Source organism: Ursus arctos, unplaced genomic scaffold (assembly GCF_023065955.2).
Source record: "Ursus arctos isolate Adak ecotype North America unplaced genomic scaffold, UrsArc2.0 scaffold_67, whole genome shotgun sequence".
Lineage (NCBI taxonomy): Eukaryota > Metazoa > Chordata > Mammalia > Carnivora > Ursidae > Ursus > Ursus arctos.
In genome coordinates, this window is record NW_026623086.1 from 122,248 (window position 1) to 146,383 (window position 24,136).

At 40.9% G+C, this 24,136-nt stretch overlaps 1 protein-coding gene across 7 annotated transcripts; it reads left to right on the top strand.

Moving 5' to 3' along the window:
• Positions 1 to 1,907: 1,907 nt before the first annotated feature.
• On the top strand, positions 1,908 to 23,448 carry LOC113246269 (vitamin D 25-hydroxylase). 7 transcript variants are annotated; one of them, XR_008957926.1, is made up of 7 exons: positions 1,911 to 2,182; positions 7,536 to 7,677; positions 11,236 to 11,868; positions 12,473 to 12,802; positions 13,631 to 13,927; positions 14,610 to 14,691; positions 20,973 to 23,448. XR_008957926.1 is itself a non-coding variant. In XM_048217197.2 (5 exons), the coding sequence occupies exons 1-5, from the start codon at positions 1,958 to 1,960 to the stop codon at positions 13,804 to 13,806; spliced, it is 1,365 nt and encodes a 454-aa protein (XP_048073154.2). In that variant the 5' UTR covers positions 1,908 to 1,957; the 3' UTR covers positions 13,807 to 15,976. The 7 variants fall into 7 exon arrangements, 4 of the variants coding, with proteins under 4 accessions (XP_048073154.2, XP_026342595.2, XP_057164203.1 ...); XR_007189583.2 differs by lacking the exon at positions 20,973 to 23,448 and having other exon boundaries at positions 14,610 to 15,976; XR_007189588.2 differs by lacking the exon at positions 20,973 to 23,448 and having other exon boundaries at positions 11,236 to 11,727; positions 14,610 to 15,976.
• The last annotated feature ends 688 nt before the right edge of the window (positions 23,449 to 24,136 follow it).

The following is a 24,136-nucleotide window of genomic DNA, read 5'->3' on the forward strand; positions in this document are numbered from 1 at the left end:
GGTCAGAGGTTCCTGGTGTCGAAGCGACTGGAAGCGTCCCTCGAACAAAATCTCTAAGATCACCGCCAACCGTAAAGATTCTGTAGGAGGAAGGCCTGCCGTCCCCTCGCTTCCCCATCGCATTCTAGACTACAATGGGTGGGGCATATGGACCGAGTTTGACTGACTGTGAAGGTCCCACCGTGAAGGCCACAGAGATCTCACCATTTTTAACCCACAGAAGAGACTAGGAAAGTTTTACAAAAGGAAAGTACCCAATTTTGTAACTTAAGTAGTTAGCAGAGGACACTGACAATCGTAAAGACAGAAATCCATCATGCTCTAAGTGACATCCCAACACAGGAAGTCTTTAGAGCCAACTTCGCTAGGAAATAGTCCCCAGCAGGGTTTTAATCCAATCGGGTACCGGTTTCGGCTGGCTCCCAGTGAGGGTCTTGGGGCCAGAAGTGGCTAGACCACAGATGTGGAGAGGTTCACATTAGACCAACGAGGAGGAAAATTCACGCTGGAGTCTTAAGATTGGCAATCGTCCCGGTTACTTTTGTGGCCGCCGCGCGCCCAAGACAGACAACTTTGTATAAGGACAGGAATAAAGTGAAGGCATCAAGTTTCTGGGTCTTATTACCTTTCAGGCCATGTTACTACCAGCCAGAAGGCAGGTTTCTCCTCCCCATAGAGTACCCATGGCCTAGATGATTGCAGCCTGAGCAATCTACCTGAAAACGTTCCAGTAAGACCGTACTCCTTGAAAATCCCCTGCAACGAGAGTAAAGGGAGAGAAAAGTACTCACCAAATTGGCACTGTGGCTCAGAGTCCAGATGAAAAGACTCAAAGCCCCATGTTCCAGCGCCAAATGACGTGTTTTTGGAGTAGTGTTGCTGGGGTCCAGAGCTTACAGCCAAGAAAGAATTCTTGAAACGTTTTGGTGCAAAAAAGTGATTTTATTAAAGTCCAGGACAGGACTCACAGGCACAAAGAGCTACTGCCCCCAGGTATTGGGAGGAGCAATGATTATATACTTCGGGGTTGGAGGATGTAAAGATAAGCGAGGTTGCAAAAGGTTGTTCATATGTTAAAGAAAACTCACAAGATGCCTGAGGCCTCCGCGATTGTCTCTTCTTCCCTCTAGCAAGGCATTAAAGTTAAGACAGTTGGGAGCTTCCTAAAGGAATGTTATACTCTGCCTGCCTCAAGTATTTGTCAATGGGCAGCAAGTTATAAGGACATTTAATTTCATCTACATTTCCTTCTGCCTCTATTTCCCCCATCAAGTACCTTCCCTAGGCAACTGCAGACTAACGAGTCCTCTGTGATTGCCAAGAAGTAACCAGTTGGGGAAGACCAGAAAGGAAGGAAAAGATACACGATTAACTCAGGTTGCCTAAATATTGTGAAATCACAATTCCTAGGGGAACACATAGAAGAAAAATGCCTCATAATGAGGAAGGAACAAATGAGTAAAACAGGACAGATACCTTTTTTTAATATTGATGACTCAGTTCTCAAGTGTTAATTGTGAAGATTATCAGGTTTAGTTCCAAGACTGAGTTCTGATAACCTCTGCAGTTTTTTCACTCTTAAATAGCTTATTTAAGAGTTCCTTATTTAAAACTTCCTAAAAATTCACCTTCGAGAAGAGTTGGCCACAAAGGAGGAAGGATCCTGCTAGCCTAGTGACGGAGGCTGTGCAGCATTCCCCAAGCCTGGAGTCAACAACCCTGGAAAAGGGCCCCAGGCTCCAGCTCGCCTGGAGCCACGCCCAGATCCAAAGGGTGGCACCCGCCCCCGCACCTAGACTCTGAGCCCGACGAGCGAGGAGTAGGCCAGAGCCGCCACCCAATAGCCAGGGAATGGGGGCGGGACCTCGGGGTGTCCGACCAATAGGAGTGAAGTGGGGCAAGAGGGCGGGCCTGCTCCAAAGCCCCGAGGTTCGTAGCCCCAGACCCCGGCCGGGCTATGTGGGACCCTCCGGGTGCGGAGGCATGGGCCGCGGCGTTCGGAGGCGCGCTCTTTCTGCTGCTCTTCGCGCTGGGGATCCGCCAGCTGCTGAAGCAGAGGCGGCCGGCTGGCTTCCCCCCCGGGCCGTCGGGGCTGCCATTTATCGGCAACATCTACTCGCTGGCCGCCTCGGGCGAGCTCCCCCACGTCTACATGAGCAAGCAGAGCCAGCTGTACGGCGAGGTACAGCCCAACGGGCTGCAGGCTGGGAGGGCCCGGCCTTCCTCAGGGGTGGACTTGACGGCCGCTCCCGGGCCCGGCCTGTCGAGACGCCCTTTCCGTGTGCTAGCTACCTAAAGGGAAACCGGCTTCCCGGGAGTGGGGTTGGAGTCCTGGAGGCCGTGCCCCGCCAGGGGAACGCCGCCCAGCCAGGACCTCCACCCTTCCGACGCCTAGCAGGAATCCCCTGGTGGTGCTCGCGCGCCTGCGCCCTGGGCCCCGGGCCCCGGCCCCGAGGGCGCCAAGGATGTGCTCCGCGCCTGCGCAGTGGGGCCCCGGGCTATTTTGCGGAGTGGTCAGCCGGTGGGACCTAGACGTGTGCGCGGTTCTACCCGTGGCTTCTCGCGAAAATGAGACATCCAAATTCTAGGTCCAGATTAATGTTGAATAGGAGGTTCCTAAATGTTTGCATCTAAGGATGGCTGGTCTGGGCGTCTGCTGTGGGGATTAGAAAGCGCAGGTAAAACCCCTGGCCAAGATGGGCTCTGGAAGGGGCGCCAGGGTGACTCCGTCGGTTAAGTGTCTGCCTTCCACTTAGGTCGTGATCCCAGGGTCCTGGGACTGAGCCTCACGTGGCGCCCCCTGCTCAGTGGGGAGTCTGCTTCACTCTCTCCCACTGTCCATCCTCCCCCTGCTCATGTTCTCTCTCTCTCAAATAAAATCTCTCTAAAAAAAAAAAAAAAAAAGACGCCCAACTGACTGAGCCACCCAGGTGCCCCAATATATTCTAGTTGTCCTTTCAAACCATGGCTTTTTTTCTGTGTCCCAAGGCATGTGAATCTCCTCTCAGTCCCTCATGGATGTCCTTCTCCACTGCAATTTGAAGCATTGGGGCTGGGGATTCCCTTTGTTACCGTGTCTCCATTTTCTCTCCACACTCATTATGTGGCCTCTCTTTTTTTGTATAGAAGCTGTTTATAGCCCTCAGTTCTTCAGGAGGAATTGCTTTCTAAATAGCTGTAGATTTGGTGTGTCTGTGGAGAAAGTGAGTTCCAGGTCTTCCTATAGCTCCATTTTGGACCCTCCTCTCTGGCAACTTTTGAGCTTTATCTTAGCCGTGAAGCACCCTAAAGGGCTCTCATTGCCTTAGAGATACTATGCAATTCTGATAAAGTCTCACAGTTAGTGTAGGTTGTTAAAATACTTTACCTATTTTGGAAGTAGGAGGAGACTGTTACCTCTTATGCTTCTGAAAGGTTATGGAAAGTTGTTTATAGGGTTTATTTGTAAATAGAATCTTATTTTTCCACTATCTTCTTCATTGGAGATGTATGCTCATAGGGAAAACCTGGACTTGAAAATTGCTTGTGAGAAGTGGTGGTCACTTAAGTGACACCTACTTTTATGAAGTCTGTGAATTCAATTCTTTTTTTATAATTCATGAAGGGAAAGCAACCAGTCCTTGGGTCTCATACGTTCTTTTTAAAGGGAATCTTATATAGAAATATACCACATCAAGAAGTATCATTTCCCTGGAGATTCACTCAGAATGTGTAAGCTTCTGAAATTACTTTAATCTGAATCCAAATTTCGAGAAGCATTGCCTAGCTAGCAAGGTAGTAAAAGTGTTTTTTACGGAATATTTTCAGTTAATGCATGTAAGGACAATAAAGCAATTCCTTTACTTTAAGGCAAGTGGATCTGCCAACTTATTAATTTATTTATACAGTACGCATTTATTGAGACCTTTATTCAAGGCACTGAGTGAGATTCTATGGAAGGTTCAGAAGATGAAAGAGATGAAATCACGGATTCTGTGGAGTTTATAATTTAGCAGCCAAGCAGAAGACAAGAATATTCTGGTTTCTGGTGCAAGGTAGTATTAAATAAGTGCCGTGGGAGTATCTCTGCTTGTGCTGTGGCGGTTCAAAGGAGAGAGAGAGGAGAGTGAACCAAGAAAGCCTTCGTAGAGGATGTTCCCTAAAGACTTGGTGTGGTTTGGACAGTCTGGCAGTCGAGGGGGATTTCAAATGAGAAAACAGCCCAAGCAAAGGTTGAAAAGTGGGAGACCGTTGTTTATCAGTTTTCATCAATGACAGTTTTCACATCCCTCTCTTACTAGCCCTTCAGCCATGGTGTTGTATAATAGTATACTTAAATGTATGTCTTCACCACTATTCAGTAATTCAACATACACTTATCAGTTATCAGCATCTGCTACGTACTGTCATAGGTGGGAAAATATAGTAGTAAACAAAACAGTGGTAAAAACCCTGTCCTGGTGTAGCTTATGTTCTCCTGGGGGCTGAGGTGGTTTGGGGGTGGGGGGAGATGGACAATATAAATAGAATAAGTAAATGATATAATATATCAGAGTACAGAGTGTGAAGTCAGCTAAATTAGGGGAAGGGAGATGGAGAAGGCTAAGGGGTGGAATTTTAACTGGGGTAGAGCAGGCCTCACTGCAAAGAAGACATTTGAGCAAAGGCTTAAAGGAAATGGAAGGTGCAAACTCTAGAGGAAGAACATTCCAGACCAAAAGAACACGTACAAAGGCCATGAAGCAGGAGTATGCCTTGTTGAGAATCACCTATAAAGAGACAAATTGAGATGCTGTTGTGATAACATGGGGGGGGGATTAAGGTGGCTTGGATCAGAGTGTCAGGGATGGAAGGGTAAGAAATTGCCATCTCCTGTTTATATTCTGAAAATAGGGGCAACGTGACTTTAAGCAGTGATGTGGGGCTGGGAAGAAAAATAGAGTCAACACAGGCAGTTTGGGTACTGAACAGCTGGAAGAATGGATGGAGTGTTCATTACCTGAGACAGTGAAAAATTATGGGCAGAGCTGGTTTGCAGGGAGGGGGGAGAAACTTGACAATCACAGAGTGACTTCTAGAAGAGAAGGAAAGTGTTTCGCAAACCATTACCAAAAGTCCTTGAAAACAGCATATACCAGAATAGATGCTAGTTCAAATGACAGTTTCCCCAGTTCTAGCCTCAAATAGGGGACCAAATTTTTGAGTCAAAGTGGATTGTATAACAACTTTCTCAAGCCATGGCTCCTCTTTGGTCTTTGTAATCCATAGTGTCCACACCTGATAGCTTTACCATACAATATGACTCTCCTGTTTGTTCTCACTCCATATTAGCACAGCTTTCAACTCTGGGGTCTTCTACCATGCTTGTGAAACCATCAGTCCGTTTTTTTCCTGCATTCACTAATGCCATCCTTTCCTGCTGTGATACTGTGATTTATAATAAGAAATGCATATTTGGTCTTTGTCCCTTTCCTGGAATATGCTTCCTAAAGTCTTTGGAATTTCCTAAGTGTTAAAAATAATAAAGGTGTCTTTTGTTATTCATGACAAGCCCCTTTCAACCACACCTGAGTTTACGCTAATGAGGTAATTTTTGGACAGTCCCTAAAATGGGAGTTTATTGCTAGGAGAACCAATCATGACTAAAGGGTTGGAATTTCAGTCATACCCCCACTACCTCTGGGAAAGGGAGAGGGGCTGGAAGTTGAATTAGTCACCAGTGGCCCATGATGTAATTAGTTGTGCCTAGGTAATAAAGCATCCATAAAAATCCCTGAATTACAGGATTCAGAGAGCTTCCATGTTGGTGAACAGGTGGAGGTGAGCAGAGAATAGAGAGCATGCCTGGGGAGAGCATGGAAGCTCTGCTCACCTTTCCCCGTACCTTCCCTATGCATATCTTTCATATGGCTGTTACTGAGTTGTATCCTTCTATAATAAACCGTTATTCTAGTAATTATTTTCCTGAATTCTCTGAGTCACTCTAGCATATTAATGGAACCCAAGGGGGAGGTCGTGGGAACCTCTGATTTACAGTCTGTTGGTCAGAAGCACCTGGACTTGCGAATGACATCTGAAGAGATAGGAAGCATCCTTTGGGACCAAGCCCTTAACTTACGGGATCTGACACTATCTCCAGGTAGATAGTGTCAGAATTGAGTTAAATTCTAGGACACCTAGCTGGTGTCCCAGATTGTTGAGGCGTGGAAAACCCACACAGCTGGTGTTAAAGTATTGAGATTAGAGGAGACACACAGGAGGAGGCATTTTCCCTTTATATCTGTTAAAATTACACTTCTGGGAAATGATTTTAAGACTATTCCATTACTGCTTTGGGAACTGAAAGAGTCCCACGTTTGCTCAGCTGGTAGCCAGTCTCTTGACACTGAAACTCTTCCACTGCCACTTTTGACTGATACCACTGCTTGTCACACGCAGTCCATGCTACTTCCCCAAGGTTCTAGATGTTCTTACTACTCGGTTGGTTGGCAGAGCCCTTCCCTAAGCCAAAGACTCCGTTGTTCAGTGGGTTGCTTCTGTTACTACTTGGAGGTCACCATATTTTTTCCTGTAATTACTTCTACTGAACTTCTGTTCTCCATTAAACCTCCTATTTGTTTTTCCCCCCAAAGTAGTGTAAACTGTAGTTAAATCTGCTCTACTTATTTGCACAGAGATGAGGGTTGACTCAGTATTTTGGCCCTAAAAAGCTCTCAGCCAAGCCCTGCGAGGATGAAGATAAGCCATCTTTGCACCCCACTGATAAAGTAGCATTGTTCCGTCACCGGACTAGCCTCTTATTTTGGACTAGCTAGTATAGACTACAGGAGGTGTTCTATGGTAGATGAACCTGAGGGGAAGCGACTGAGGCGCTCCAGCAAGGCATAGGGTGGGTACTCGCCTTCCCCTTAGCTGAGGGGCACCCGCCTGTGCCTGTGTGGTAAATGCCTTTTCTCCAAGGTCAGTTTCCCTTAGGGGCCATCTTCATTAACTCCATGGAATTCAGGGACCCAAATCCAAATGAGCCTAATTATAATGTTTATACTTCAAAGTTCTGTCTCAGGTAATCCCCTCCCCTATCTAAGCCTGGAGTAATAAATCATATATAGATGGTGCTGCTTCCTGATTTATCTTGGAAATAAAAAGAGATTCCTAGATCTCAATGCACTGAGTTGGAATGAATCTTAAAAGAGCATCTGAATCAAGTATATTTTTTGTAGCAATCCTGAAGCCCAAAAAGGTTAAGGGTTCTGCCCAGGGTCCTATATTTGTTTAGTGACAAAGCTTAAACTAGAACCCAGGCTTCATGAGCCCGGTACTCTCTTCCTTATACCATTTATAAGATGATGTCTTCAGGTACTGACTGGGTGATGAAATTGTAGTGTTTGCTATGCCTTGTAGAGAGAAGGCACTCAACATTGTCAGTTGAATAATAAATCCTTCCATTTTCTGGGAAGTAACAAATACTGGGAGAACTGGGTTTAGCACATGTGGATTTCCATAGTTCTGTTTCTCCATTTTGTCATTTAAATATTGTTTTTCTTTTCTTTTCAAAGATCTTCAGTTTAGATCTTGGAGGTATATCAGCTGTGGTTTTAAATGGCTATGATGTAGTAAAGGAATGCCTTGTTCATCAAAGTGAGATTTTTGCAGACAGACCATGCCTTCCTTTATTCATGAAGATGACAAAAATGGGAGGTATGTTTATTTTCACATATTTAGTGATTTACTATTCTAAGTTACGCTCCTTATCTTATGTAACTTTAGTATATAGAGTGTAGATTCTGTTGTACTGATTAGCAGGAAAGAATTAATTAATTAATTAATTTAGGTTACAGAACTTAATGTTTGAAGACCTTTCAGGCTGCATTACACCCGTATTTTAGACCAGTACATGCTCATTCTACTGTTGTAATCCTGTCTAATAAATATTGTAAATAATGTTTTAAAGAATTAGCATTTCATAATACCTGCAGGTTTTGTGAAGCAAGTTAGGTTTACATACACGTGCATGCACACTTGAAATCAGAAGTGATTTTTAAAGCCACTCTTGAGTACCTGGTGACATTTTTACCATCAGAATAGAATACGAAGCAGCCTTTCTTAACTACTAACCAGTATGACATGTAAACGAAGAATTGTGGGATTTGTGTAAAGGACTAGCTTCTGTTTGGTTTAGTGTTGATCAGCCTTGGGTGATTTGATATTCAATAAGGGAGAAAGGCTGAAGGTTAAAAGAATTGGTGAGAAGAAAGCCTAAACTAGAATGTGGAAGTCAGATGCAGTAATTTGAATACTTAATAGTGTAAGAGTTTTACAGTGATGGTGTCCAGAACTCTCTGATGAGAGCTTCACACTCAATTTCCAAGAAAAATGTAACAAAATTTGGCTTACATAGACTAAAAATGAAGACATTGAAAAGAAGATAAAAATTAACCATATATTAAATCACAAAGCAGATCAACTAATACAAAGAAAACACCAGTTTTAAAGGACAAATTCTCAGGCCAGAGTATAATGATACTTGGAAGCAATAAAATAAATAAAACACCAGTTTCCAGCTTCTTAAATACTCTTCTCAATAATAATTAGACCAAAGAAGAAATTATACCACAATTATAATAGAAGATCTTTAAAAAATTGTGAAAATGAAAGATGATGTTATCAGAGTAACGTTTGGGATAAAGTATATACTATATATATTTTTCAAAGCTGTAGTTTGACTTGATATTTGCATAAAGCAGTGAGAGAAAGAAGTAGAAAATTATGTGTTACTGTAAATACATATGCACGGAACTTGGAAATGAGAATTCAGAGCCACCATCAGCCCACTCTTTGGGTAGAAGTTGTCCTATAGGTGGGCTCAGCCCATGCTTGGCCAGCATAGAGTTATCACACAGCTCCTCTGTACCCTCTTGTACATGGATCCCATATGTATACCTTGCTCTAGGGCTTTGCACTAGCTGTTCCCTCTATAGCAAGGATCTTTCCCTGGATATCTGCTTGACTCACTCCCTCATGTCCTATATCTGTACTTATGCCACTTTCTCAGTGAGGTTTTCCCTGACTATCCTGTGTCCCCTTCCTTGCTGTATAATTTATTTGTTTGCCTCTTCTCACTAGTGTGTAAGAAGAGCAGGCATCGTTGCCTCTATATCTGTGACTCTTAGAACACTGCCTGGAGCACAGTACGTGCTCCATGAATACATGTTGAATGACTATTTGTTGAATGGTCATCTGGGAGTTTAGGAAGGACAATGGACTGTGGGAACATAAGATGGCTACATAGCGCTAAAGACCCCTTCTTGTATGGTTAGCTTTATCATAAGCTCCAAATTCAAAAACCGCTGCATAAAGGTTGCTGAGATATAAATTTTATAGGTACCTCATGTACACAAGAGAATGTGGTATTTTTCATCAAAGGTATGTGTATGTACCAATTATGAATGAAATTTTGAGTAAAGTACATGTTACATAAATGTGGTAAAGATGTTGTTTTCCTGTCTTTTTTTTTTTTTTTTAAAGATTGATTGATTGATTTAGAGAGAGCGTGGTGGGGAGAGGCAGAGGGAGAGGGAGGGAGAGTCTTAAGCAGACTCCACGCTGAACTCAGAACCTGATGGCGGGGCTCTGTCTCATGACCCTGAGGTTGTGACCTGAGCTGAAATCAAAAATTGGGTGCTCAACTACCTGAGCCACCCAGGCGCCCCTGTTTTTCTCTTGATAGGTAATTTAAAAAAATTTTTTGCAAATCACTTTTTTAATTCAAGTATAATTAACTATAGTCATATTAGTTTCAGGTATACAATGTAATGATTAAACATTCCATATATTAGTGCTCATAATGATAAGCATACTCTTAATCCCCTTCACCTGTTTCACTCTTCTCCCCACCCACCTCCCCTCTGGTAACCACCAGTTCTCTCTATTTGAGAATCTGTTTTATTGTTTGTCTCTTTTTTCTTTGTTTTATCTCAAATTCTACATATGCGTGAAATCATATGGTATTTGTCTTTCTCTGACTGACCTATTCACTTAGAATTATATTCTCTAGATCCATCCATGCTATTTCAAATGGCGAGATTTCATTCTGTTTTAGGGCTGAGTTATAGTCCATTGTATATATACATACCACATCTTCTTTACCCATTCATCTATCAGTGGACCCTTGGGTTGCTTACATATCTCGGCTATTGTAAATGATTCTACAATAAACATAGGGGTGCATCTTGATAATTTAAAGGGAATATATTCTATAGTAGCCACATCATAAGAGTGGGGTATACTGTGGAGACTCTGAAACTTTAAGGCAGCAATTTCAACATTAGAAGTTTGAGTTTCAGGTTTGCCCTCTGTCTTCATTTGGGCTGCTTTAGTAAAAATACCATAGACTTAGTGCCTTACACAACAATCATTGATTCTCACAGATCTGGAGGTTGGGAAATCCAAGATCAGGGTGCCAGGAGATCTGGTGTCTAGAAGGAACCTACTTCCCAACTTGGAGACAGATGTCTTCTCTCTGTATCCTCACATAGCTGAGAACAGTCATCTCTTCTTGTGTTTCTCATAAGGGCACCAGTCTAGCTCATGAAGCTCTACCCTCATGACCTAATTACCTCCCAAAAGGCCCCACCTTTGGGGTGTTAGGCTTCAACATAAGAATTTTGTGGAGACACAAACACTCAATCCATATTATCCTCCTTTTGGCTTGAATATTTCCACCACACTGACACCTCATTCAGGCTTCCTTAGCCTCTTCCAGAGTTACCTTGTCAGGTAACATATGCCTTTAACAGGAGAAAATCTGTGTTCTAAAATCTAGAAACAAACAAAATTTCGAATCCTACAAGGATAGTTTTCAGTTGTTTTCTTAGTCCAAGATAAAATGTGCCCATAGAACATGCAATGGTTTGTCTTTTGTCGATGAGGCTTATAGTAATAGATAAAATCACCGTGTCTGGTTCACCCAGGTTGAATTACATAGGACTGTCCAGTTTCTTGCGGTGGGAGAATTACAGGTCTTTTCTGCCTATCCCCAGATAAAAAGGAGACAAGTTTTATCTGTTGACAATATTCTGTGGCTAATGATGAACAGAGAACAGGGCTTAACCGCAGGTCTAGTTTTAGTCTTACTAGAGAAAGATAGTTTGGAGAAGAGTGACTAACCATCCTTTTTTACTCTATAGCATTTTCAGGTGTTCGATACACGAATGTAGGGATGATAAAGTTTTTTTAATACTTTATTTTTTTTTTCAGGGTTACTCAATTCCAGATACGGCAGAGGATGGGTTGATCACAGAAAATTAGCTGTAAATAGCTTTCGCTGTTTTGGATATGGCCAAAAGTCTTTTGAATCTAAAATCTTAGAAGAAACCAAATTTTTTACTGATGTTATTGAAACATACAAAGGTAGACCTTTTGACTTTAAACAGTTAATAACAAATGCTGTTTCAAACATAACCAATCTGATCATTTTTGGAGAACGATTCACTTATGAAGACACTGATTTTCAGCACATGATTGAGTTATTTAGTGAAAATGTGGAACTGGCTGCCAGTGCCTCCGTCTTCCTGTATAATGCCTTTCCATGGATTGGCATCTTACCTTTTGGAAAACATCAACAGCTATTTAGAAATGCAGCTGTGGTCTATGATTTTCTCTCCAGGCTTATTGAAGAAGCTTCCATCAACAGAAAGCCTCAGTCACCTCAGCATTTTGTCGATGCTTATTTAGATGAGATGGATCAAGGTAAAAATGACCCATCATGTACTTTCTCCAAAGAAAACCTCATTTTTTCCGTGGGTGAACTCATCATTGCGGGAACCGAAACTACCACCAATGTGCTACGGTGGGCAATTCTTTTCATGGCCCTTTACCCTAACATTCAAGGTGAGGGTCCTCTTGATCTCAGGCTGTCCCTCCATTTAGGGCTCACACGTTTTGGAGTCTTTGTCTATATACAAAGCACTTTAGGAATTTCTGCTGTGCTAGCCAAGAAGAAAAATATTTCATAGTTATAAAGAGTTTCACATCTGTTCTCTCAAGTCATGTAAGAACCTCAGAGATAGGCCTTATTATGCCTGTTTTATAAATGAGGGGAAAGGCTAAATGGCTGACTTGCCTAAGCTCAGCCCCTGGAAGTGGCAGAACTGGGACCTGAACCCTGGTTTTTATTTATTTATTTTTTTAATTCAGGTTTTATGTTTCACTCTTTCCCTTGGTGAAAGTGATGTTACTCCAATTGTAGGTTGGTTTAATTTTTATTTCCATGACTTTTAGTGTGTTTTTCACAACAAAGGTACTCAGAACGTTGGTTTCTGGTGGCACACAATATGTGGCATATTTTCAAATAGAACTCCCAGATAATGAAAAATCTGAATCCGGTTGTACCCATACCTTGTTGACTTATTACATTGCAGGTTATCCAAAGGGAAATAACTTTGGATATAATTCTAAGAATTGCATAATGACTTGAACACTTTTCCTCTGACAGGACAAGTTCAGAAAGAGATCGATTTAATTATGGGACCCACTGGGAAGCCTTGTTGGGATGACAAAAGCAAAATGCCTTATACGGAGGCGGTTCTGCACGAAGTTTTAAGGTTCTGTAATATCGTGCCATTAGGGATTTTCCACGCAACCTCTGAAGACGCAGTCGTACGTGGTTATTCCATTCCTAAGGGCACAACAATAATTACCAACCTTTATTCTGTACACTTTGATGAAAAGTACTGGAGAAACCCAGAAATATTCTCTCCTGAGCGATTTCTGGACAGCAGTGGATATTTTGCCAAGAAGGAGGCTTTGGTTCCTTTTTCTCTAGGTAAGAACTTTCACAGGGACACAGCTTTAGGACAGAGGGTCATGATGAATGATCATGTTTGACATCTTAATCTGAAGCATTCTGTTGTAGAATTAAAGATTCTAACTCTGAAAACACAGCAGTGATTCCTACAGGAGAGATTGGTGTAATTAGAGGTCATTAACACCTGTGTCTACTCAACACTTAATTTAGTAACTAGAAAGAAATTGTTGAGAAGCTCTGGCTTCTTCTGAAACTTTTTTTGCTTGTGGATTTTGGCTTGTAAGCAAAACTTGTGGAGCTAGAAGTCAGTAATAGGTAGCTTGAGAAACTGAGACCCAGGGGTAGAAATGACATCATAATTTGAAGTGCAACTGAAATGTAGCTCTCTCGGCTCCTTGTTTATTGTACCTCATCTCCAAAAATACTGCTTCTGCTGTGAAAAAGTACACAGACCACAACACCCATGGAAGACAGACTGGAAACTCTTCCTTTCATTGGGGAAAGGTTCACATTTAATCATCTGAAATGAAATGCACTTCTCCTGAATCTATAGAACAAAATGGCGTGCCTGAAGTTTGATCTTTCATGGCATACGTTGGGCTGTGTGGCAGTGTGCAAGGGAAGTGTGGAAGGGCATTAATATGCTTACAGAAGTCCGTGATCTGACGAGAGAAGGTAAAGAAATGGACTCTGGGAGCTGAAGTGCCAATTGTTATTCTTTTTAATAAACATGGCTCCTCTAAATTTCTTTAAATACCAGATTTCCTGAATGGTACCCATGTAGTAGATGTAAATTTTGGTTAATATTATGAATTTTAAAGATTATGTCTATTCTTTTCTGCTTAGGGAAAAGACATTGCCTCGGAGAGCAGCTGGCTCGGATGGAGATGTTCCTGTTTTTCACAGCATTGCTCCAGCGGTTTCACTTGCATTTCCCGCACGGGCTGGTGCCGGATCTGAAGCCCAGATTAGGCATGACATTGCAACCCCAGCCCTACCTCATCTGTGCAGAAAGACGCTGAAAGTGCTGGACGTCTTGTGGGAAAAGGTTACCTGGTTGCCTTTTACCCCTGAACCTTATTTATCTAATCAGTGTGTATGTGTGGACAAAACTCACAGCATCATAAAGCCAAAGGAACACAGGCATGTCTTTGAAAATAGTACTAAAGCAATAATAAGCATTAGCTATGGTTTTTTCCAAGCTTTCATGACCTCTAAGGTGGAATTATCTGTGGGGGAACACAAAGGTGCAAATGACAGGTGTTGCTTCAGGAAGCCGGGCCATGGATGCCCTAAGCAGAGCCTGAGTTTTCAGCCTCTTGTTGAGCACCAGGTACTGCTTTTCCCTTCTTGACTCCATCTTGCTCCTGTCCTGGGGCCTTTGCTTCCAAATGCCAATGCCAGTTCCCTTCTGGTAAGATATTATTAATAGGTGGTGTGGTAGGCGTCCAGTTTAATAGAGGACTAAATAAATTAGAACCTAAATAAATGAGTTTGGAGTACAGAGGTATTTTAGACATAGTGGCAGATAATAGAAGAAATATCTATGTATTTAAGAACCTGCCACAGTGCTTTCAAATCTTGCCCCCATTATGTCTTCGTGAGAATTACCTTGTTCTTATTACAAATGAGGGTCCCTGTGACCCGAGTATTCATCCCCATAGCACCAGTTCAGTAGAAGGAAATTACAGTAATGTAATTATAATAAAAAATGACACTGCAAAAATAATCATTAATTCTTCATAGGCACAGACATTTTTCCTAGTACACTTTTTTCCTAAACCAGTCACAGGTCTTAAAGATGGAATTGTTTTACCTTTTAAAGGTCTCCAGCCATTTCCTTGGATTACTGTTATTTTTCTGAAGAGAATACTGTACAAATCCAAAAAACATGCTTTATAGCCCGGGTAAGTGTATACATTGGGACACTTGAGAATGATGGGCTTCTAGTAATAATGATGCCAGGAAAATAAGTGTGAACCATGACTGCCCTGATCAAACTGGTATGTATATTCTCTCATTTATAGTTTTTTAACATGATTTCTTCTAAGGTTGTACATCAAGGATTTCTGCTCTTATAACTTGGCTCTTGAGTAGTTGCAGCCTTAGAATAAATGCACATAACGATGACTTCTGTTAAGAATATGAATTTAACCATAATAACCTCATCTGTTGAATATTTTCAAGTTTCTGTATGGTGAATCAGGAGTTCTTGCATCTCTGATATATTAAGATGTTTCTGGTTGCAAGAGGAAGAAGTCCTGGGCAAACTTACTTACGATAAAGGAGAAATTTGGCGGTAGTGTGGTAGTTTTAGAGTAGGTATGACCTGCGTGCTCCATGGCGTCATCAAAGGTCTGCTTGTTTGCATCCCTCGATTTTGCCTCCCAGATGGGATCAGCTTATACCTTAAGACTGACTCACAGAAGTACATGTGCTTTGCCTCCTTGTTGAAACTGAGCTTGGGTTGTTTCTGGGGGAGTGAGGGAGCTTTTCAGATAATCTCCCAAAACTGTTCTCTGTGTCCCATAGGTCCTAACTAAGTTACATGCCCATCTTTTAAAACTAGGTCTTTTGAGTGGGATTATGGTTCACTTTGGCCTGACTACTAGAGCCAGTGATGGAGTTGGCTTCCGCCGAAGTACACGTGCTACATTGGGGCAGTATAGTTATCTAAACAACAGTAAGGAGAGTTATGAGAAGAGGAACTCCTGACCAGCAGACTAATTACAACATCTACCTCACTGCCCTCTAACCACTTGCTAACCCAAGCAACTTTCCCACCTGCTTCACTGACTCTTGAAAATGTTTGATCTTTGCTTTTCCTTTGGCACAGCAAATCTCTCATCCCTGGGCCTCCTACTTTCTGTCATTCTCCTATAAATGCCTAGGTTGAACTCTACAGACTGGGGATTCTGGAAGCTTGGTGGTCTTAGCAAAGAAATTTATTGAACTAGAATAGAGTATAATCAAAATTAAGGAGGCCTGGGGCGCCTGGGTGGCACAGCGGTTGAGCGTCGTCTGCCTTCGGCTCAGGGCGTGATCCCGGCGTTCTGGGACCGAGCCCCACATCAGGCTCCTCCGCTAGGAGCCTGCTTCTTCTTCTCCCACTCCCCCTACTTGTGTTCCCTCTCTCGCTGGCTGTCTCTACCTCTGTCAAATAAATAAATAAAATCTTTAAAAAAAAAAAAATTAAGGAGGCCTTATTTTGCTCTTGAAGACTATCACTGTTTTTTCTGGAATGATTAAGACCTTCATAAATCTACAGAGAATAAAGTACATGCTATTTATTTTCTTTACCTTGTATCTAAAGAAATGTTTTATTTTTTCCTACTGAAGTTAATGCCATCCTGACAAAAATAATTTTAAAATGTAGACTTATAACTTGTTAAAGGTGAAAGAACTTTAATCTCACTTAATGTGCTCATGTTACAGCCAAAGAAATAGGAGTTCAGAGGAAGTGATTCCTCTAGTTCATAAGAAATGCATGTCCTTCATCCCATATTCTTTCTACTCTTAATGATTTATACTGTGCTTTACAGTTTATTATAAGGTTGGGTTTTTTTTAAAGATTTTATTTATTTGTCAGAAAGAGAGGGATAGAGCGCACACAAGAATGGGGGAGCAGCAGGCAGAGGGAGAAGCAGACTCCCCACTGAGCAGGGAGCCCAATGCGGGACTCAATCCCAAGAATCTGGGATCAAGACCTGAGCCGAAGGCAGACGCTTAACCAGCTGAGCCACCCAGGCAACCCAAGGCTGTTTTTTATATAGTGTCAACTCTTGACTGTTTGGAACCAAGTAACTATGGTAAAAATAAAATATTGCAGTTTTGGAAAAATACAAATTAAAAAAAATTTTTTTGTAGGTTTTATTTATTTGAGAGAGAGAGCGAGATAGCAAGAGAGCATGAGCGAGGAGGAGAGGGAGAAGCAGACTCCCCGCTAAGCAGGAAGCCCAGCACAGGGCATGATCCCAGGACCCTGAGATCATGACCTGAGCTGAAGGCAGACACTCAACCAACTGAGGCACCCCGGAAAAATATAAATTAACATGAATTAGTAAGTAATCCATAATGGAAAATATTTATTTTAGGGAACTATGTAGTAATAGACTGTGCATCTCCTGCAGTGGAAATGCCTTCTTTCTCATCAGTCAGTGGTGAGCTCCTACCCAGAATGTAGGAAATCAACTTCTGATTCAAGATGGCAACTGAGCATACTTCTCCTCAAATGCCATTGAAATAACTCTAAGGATAGAAAAAGGGATAAAGGCATTGAGAATGGGGATGGAGGGCCATATTAAGGAATTCTGTACTTCCAAGTTCTAAAAGGTGGAAGGCAAATGGAGTAATATTGCAAGAACTACAGACAAGACCATGCATAGTCCAAGGCTGAGGTAAGATGAGAGCTCATTCTTCACAGGACAGCTATGGAGAAAATCAGTAGATAAGGAGAGGAGCTCATGAGGACAAAAAGAGTGGAAAGACATCAAGCCAGTGCCCTGGCCTCACTCTACTTTCTCTTCCTGTTTGTGCAGCTGTAGGACTTGCCCCCAGTGCTGAAGTAAAAATCTATCTAAATAAATCGAGCGCTATGCCTAGGAGATGATGGTGTTCCTACAGAGGGATTGGTGCCCTAGATGGGCAGCCCCCTAGTTTGGTCTGATTTTGATCCTAAAGTTCTGCGTCATTCAAACCGTTCATCAGGTGTGGGGGCAAGTTCCAAGTTCCATGTAATTATAGGGGAAATGTCAGCAAAAGGGCTAGCATTAAGAATTTAATATATTTAACTATCAACTAAGACTAAAACGAAAGTGGAATAAGTGTGACAGGAATACCTAAATGTTTTACTCTTTGACAGTGTATAAATAATGCATCTAGGGGCACCTGGGTGGAGCAGTCGTTAAGTGTCTGCCTTCGGCGCAGGGCGTGATCCCGGCGTTCTGGGATCGAGCCTTGCATCAGGCTCCTCCACTGGGAGCCTGCTTCTTCCTCTCCCACTCCCCCTGCTTGTGTTCCCTCTCTCGCTGGCTGTCTCTCTCTCTCTCTCTCTGTCAAATAAATAAATAAATAAAATCTTAAAAAAAAAAAAAAAAGAAAGAATGTATCTAACAACAGCAACAAAAAAAAAAAAAAGGAAAAAAGGTAGAATGTAAAATAAGCTCCCTAATTGCCCCATATATAATGAGAATCAAATCAAAGGTAGTAATTTAAAACTGACAAAGCAAGTAGTAGAATTTTAAGTCTATTTAAGAGTACAAAAGTAAAGGATAGTAACATGACCTAAACTTGGGTAGTGGAAGGTATGGAGGAAGAAGAAGTACAAGCTGATGTTACTCATAAAAGAAAAGCAGATACTGTCCAAAGAAACAGGATTCAAAGATATTACATAAAGGTGCAAGGATAAAGAAAACCGCTAAATCAAAAATACAAACCTTTGTAAGTGTTAAAGCTAAAATTACTTTTTTGGGGGCGCCTGGGTAGCGCAGTCGTTAAGCGTCTGCCTTCGGCTCAGGGCGTGATCCCGGCATTATGGGATCGAGCCCCACATCAGGCTCCTCCGCTGGGAGCCTGCTTCTTCCTCTCCCAATCCCCCTGCTTGTGTTCCCTCTCTTGCTGGCTGTCTCTAACTCTTCAAAAAAAAATAAAAATAAAATCTTTAAAAAAAAAATAAAAATAAAATACTTTTTTCGGAAAGAGCAAATAATATGAGAGAACTAAACTAAGTCTGTACATACAGTCACATGAAGAAATGTAAATAGGCTTATCTCACCTATTAAAATAAAAAGGTGTTCAGATTGGCTCACAGACAAAGCCTAATTCTCTATCATGCTGTACATAAGAGACATCTGAAACAGATTAAAAGTGAAGAAGGGATGGGCAAAGGCATACCAGGCAAATGCAAATAAAAAGAAAGCAGGACTCATGATCTTAGTAAAACAAGGTACAATTCAAAGCAGAAAAGCATAAGCAAGACAAAGAAATGCACTTTCTAATCCTAAAGACTAATTCTCAAGGAAGTTATGATAGTTTGAATAACGATTGCACCTAATAACATAATAGTGTCTTTCATAAAGCAAAAGGCGACAAGAGCTACATGGAGAGATATGCGAAGTACCGTAATACTAGGAGACTAAATCACTTCTCTCAGCCTAGGACAAATCAAGTGGAGCCAGAAAAAGAGAAAACAAATGAAATAAAGAAGACCCATATTACATAGTCAATAAGGTAGATCTGGCAAATACACATCAAATTCTGTATGTATTAGTAGAAATGCCATTTTTACAAGTGCCATCTAACATTCACGAAAACTGACCTTATCAGTGGATAAAAAGTGAACTTTGATAAATTCCAGAAGTATAAATAATACAGATTTCATTCTCTGAAAATAATACATTAAGAATGGGTGTTAATAACAAAGCCAGAAAATGAAATTGCCCCTATATCTTGAAATTTTATTTTATTTTACTTTTTTAAAGATTTTATTTATTTATTTGCCAGAGAGAGCGAGCGGGCACAAGCAGGGGGAGCAACAGGCAGAGGGAGAAGCAGGCTCCCCACTGAGCAGGGAGCCCGACGTGGGGCTCAGTACTAGGACCCTGGGATTATGACCCGAGCTGAAGGCAGACACTTAACCTACTGAGCCACCCAAGTGTCCCATATATCTTGAAATTTTTACAAAATTACAAACTTTGGGCAAAGGGGAAAGATAAACCAAAATTGCAGAATTTCTAGAAAATGATAAAAACTCTGACTATCAGAATCTATGGAATCCCCTAAAGTAGTCCTCAGAAGACAACTCCTAGTCCTAAATGCTTATTTCAGTGAAAAATGAAATGTTGAAAATGAATTAAGCATACTCTATTTTTTCAAAATAGGAAACAAACCAAAGGAAAGCATAAGAAAGCAATTATAAATTCCCGACAGGTAGGAATTAACGTAGAGAAATAGAACTAATAAGTTGGATCTTTTTTAAAAAAATTTATTTCTTTATTTGAGAGAGAGAGAGCACAAGCAGAGGGGAGGGGCAGGAGGAGAAGCAGACTCTCTGCTGAGCAGGGAACATGACTAGGGGCTGGATCCCAGGACCCTGGGATTATGACCTGAGCCAAAGGCAGACACTTAACCGACTGAGGCACCCAGGCGCTCTGGATCTTACTTATTTACTTACTTACTTATCAGTCAATCAGTACATTAGATCAAGAGTCAGCAGATTATACTCTACAGTCAACATTTGGCTCCTATCTGTTTTGTATGGCCTACAGACTCAGAATGGCTTTCAGGTTTTTAAGTGTTTGAAAAAATAGTTTGTGACACATGAAGATATTCTGAATTTCAACTTGAGTATTCATAGTTACATTGGGATGCAGAAACACTCATTTAAAAAAATACATTGCCTATAGCTGCTTTTTGTGCAATGATGGCAGAGTTGAGTAGTTGTGACAGAAAGTGTATGTGGCACTCTCATGTCTTTACCCTTTGCATGCTGCTTGACACACTGCAGATCAGTGATGTGGTTAGAACATGGCAGCACTCCCAGCTCTATGCACATCTCCATATTGTAGCATTTTATTTAAAAACCTTAAATTTAATGTTTTTGCCAGCGCATGGTCATCACATCAAACAAGAACAAGAAGAGAGAGAAAAGTGAATTTTGAATGTCCTGCTTTTAGGGCATAGTGGAGTGTGGATTATTTTAACCAAATTAGGTGGCAAAACATTATGTTTATTATAGAATAACACTGTAGCTCTGCCAGAAGAATACAGTATGCTCTGGCACTCCCACACTAAGCACTCAGCACAATATCCCTCAGGAGGCAATGGTCAGAAAAATTAGATATTTTTAATGATATCTAACAATCGAACATCCTAACAATTTCTTCACGAAAAATGAAAACAAAGCTGCAACCAAAGTAAGTTTCTGAGTGGTTCACTTGTTATCCAGGCAGAGAAAGACATTTATTACTTGTGAATTAATTGTGTTTAATTGAAGCAGCCAAAGAAATATGTCCAGAAAACAAACTTGTGTAAGACTAATAGTCTTTCAGTGAGAACAGTTGCTCAAAGTTGAGGACATTGGAGCAATGTTGATAGTCAGTTAAAAACAATGCACGTGATTCTGAGTGATTTTCCATGGCTCTTGATGGGTGAACAGATGTTACCCATACTGTTCGGTTGTTTATTCAAGAAATCCATGCCAAGTTTGACTAAAAATTTAGCCTCGGTGACTGGTCTGCGTGAAACAACTACAGGAGAGGATCTTCTCAAAGAAGATGAGGAAACACTAATTCAGGTCAACTTGCTATGGAATCAGCTGAGATGTGTTACAACTGATAGTGAAAATACATGTGGAACAGAAAGAGGCATGGACAAGTGTGATTCATCAGCAGGTACTTTGCACAAAATACTTGAATCTATCGTGTGGTACAAAACTGGTGTTGTCAAGCGGTGAACTTCATTTATTCTCAGGGACTTAACCATCTTAAGTTTTGTGATTTTTTGTTAGAAATAGAAGCTATCCTGACTTGCTCTACCAAGTCACAATTCAGTGACTTAGCAGTCACTTTTTATTGCAAGTTTCTTAGCTCGGGACCAAAATTGAAATTTTTCTGAATAAGAACAACCACCCTTAACCACTGTGATCAAATATGGAATGGCTTTAGACACTAGCTTTTACAGCAGACTTGATCGTTCTTAATGAGTTTAACCTAAAATTATATGGCAAAACAGTACTTCTATAGGAAACATACTGAGGTGAAGTTGTTCCAACAACCTAAGAACGCTTTGAATCACAGTCTAGTTGACCTTCGAACAACACAAGAGTTAGGGGCACCAACCCTGTGCAGTTGAAAACCTGGGTATAACTTTTGACTTCCCAAAAAACTAATAGCCTACTTTTGACTGGAAGCCTTACTGATAACGTAAATAGTCGATTTACACATATTTTGTATGTTGTATATATTATATAGTGTATTCTTGTTATAAATCAGAGAAAAGAAAATGTTATTAAGAAAATCATAAGGGGCGCCTGGGTGGTTCAGATGGTTAAGCATCTGCCTTTGGCTCAGGTCATGATCCCGGGGTCCTGGATCAAGTCCCACATCAAGTTCCCTGCTCAGCGGGGACCCTGCTTCTCCCTCTCCCTCTATTACTCCCCCTGCTTTTGTTCTCTCACTCTCTCTGGCAAATGAATAAATAAAAATCTTAAAAAGAAAAAAAAATCCTAAGAGGGGCGCCTGGGTGGCTCAGTCGGTTAAGTGTCTGACTCCTGATTTTAGCTCAGGTCATGACCTCAGGACCGTAAGATCAAGCCCCTTGGGCCCCACACTGGGCATGGAGCCCGCCTAATATTCTCTCGCTGCCTTTCCCTCTGCCCCTCCCCCCTTACTTACATGCGCTCAGTCTCTCTCTCAAAAAAAAGAAAAAAAAATCATAAGGAGAAAATATATTCATAGTACTGTACTGTAAAAAATATGCATATAAGTGGACCCACTCAGTCCAGACCTGTGTGGTTCAAGTGTAGATTTTGACATCAAGCTACTTTATATACTTCTTGTGCTGTCAAAAGTTAAAACGAGAAATGAGGCCTTCATTCTCAAAGATCTTTCCAGCCGGTATGTTTGTGAGCTCAAACTGAAGTTCCAGCAGCACTTTTTCAGACCTGAATGCAAGTGCAAAGGAAATTTCCATATTTCAAAATTTATTTAACCTTGCGATCAAAGAGCTTCCGTCTAACTTTCAGTTGGAAGTGATTAGTCTGTAAAGTAATGACATGCTAAAAAGGCAAAGATTGAAGAATTTAATAGAATTCCATAAATGCCTTCCCCATAATTAATGTACTCAGTTAAAATCAGATGCTCATGGATTGATATCAGTATTTGACACTACCCATCTTTGTGAAAAGGTGCTTTCAAATATGAAATCTGTAAATCTCATTACAGATCAGCATTAACAGATGAACATTTGTAATGTTTTGATGATGGGAAGCACGAACTTTGAACCCCAATTAAGCAAAATTTTATCTCCTGGAAAAGGATTCCTTTTTTCTCATTAGTGAATCAATATTATTTTTTCAGTACTTAATTATTATTATATTTCGAATGTCATAAATAAAAATTTTTTAGAAATTTTTCATTCCTGTTCTATAAGTACCTACATAATATTTTGGCCTGCAAAGCCTAAAATATTTACTATCCACCCCATCGTGACTCTGGAATTAGACAAGCAAACTAAGCACTAGCTAGCTTGATTAATCAAGGAAAAGGGAGACAGAATAAATACTCAAATATGAAATGATAAGGGAAAATAATCACAGAAACAGAATTTTAATAATCACACGAAATTAATTTAAGTAACTCAATGCAAAGAAGTTTGAAGATCTGAATTAATTGATAAGCTATGAAAATAGAATGAACCAATATTAGGGCATCTGGGTGGCACAGTCGGTTAAGTGTCCAACTCTTGGGGTTTTTTTTGTTTTTTGTTTTTTTAAAGATTTTATTTATTTGACAGAGATAGAGACAGCCAGCGAGAGAGGGAACACAAGCAGGGGGAGTGGGAGAGGAAGAAGCAGGCTCATAGCGGAGGAGCCTGATGTGGGCCTCGATCCCAGAACGCCGGGATCACGCCCTGAGCCGAAGGCAGACGCTTAACCGCTGTGCCACCCAGGCACCCCCAACTCTTGGTTTTGACTCATTGTGATCTTAGGGGTCATGAGATCGAGCCCCATACCAGGCTCAGTGTGGAGTCTGCTTGATATATATATATATATATATATGTATGTGTATATATATATATATATATATATACACATACATATATGTGTGTGTATATATATATATATATATATATTTTTTTTTTTACCAGTATTGACTCTAAAAGAAATAGCTTCAATAGATCAGTTTTCATAAAACAAGAAGTTGCCCAAAATGTAGCCTTCAAAAACCTATTTGAGCTGATACACTAATAATGAAGTAGCAGAAAAAGAAATCAGGAAAACAATCCCATTTACAGTTGCACCAAAAATAATAAAATAACCTAGGGATAAACTTAGGTGGTGAAAGACCTGTATTCTGAAAACTATAGGACATTGATGAAAAATTGAAGAAGACAAAAATAAATGGAAAGATATTCTATGCTCATGGATTAGAAGAAAAAATATTGTTAAAATGTCCGTACTACCCAAAGGAATTTACAGATTCAGTGCAACCCCTATCAAAATGCCAACAGCATTTTTCACAGAACTAGAACAAGTAATCCTAAAATTTGCATAGAACAACAGAAGACCCTGAATAGCTGAAGCAATCTTGAAAAAGAAAAACAAAGTTGGAGGTATGACAATCCCAGGTTTCA

Excerpts from the sequence above, each read along its gene's own strand:
- LOC113246269 (XM_026486810.4), top strand. The coding sequence starts at position 1,958 with ATGTGGGACCCTCCGGGTGCGGAGGCATGGGCCGCGGCGTTCGGAGGC. Across the intron at positions 7,678-11,235 it reads GAAGATGACAAAAATGGGAG|GGTTACTCAATTCCAGATAC; the intron begins GTATGTTTATTT and ends TTTTTTTTTCAG. Across the intron at positions 12,803-13,630 it reads TTTGGTTCCTTTTTCTCTAG|GGAAAAGACATTGCCTCGGA; the intron begins GTAAGAACTTTC and ends TTTTCTGCTTAG.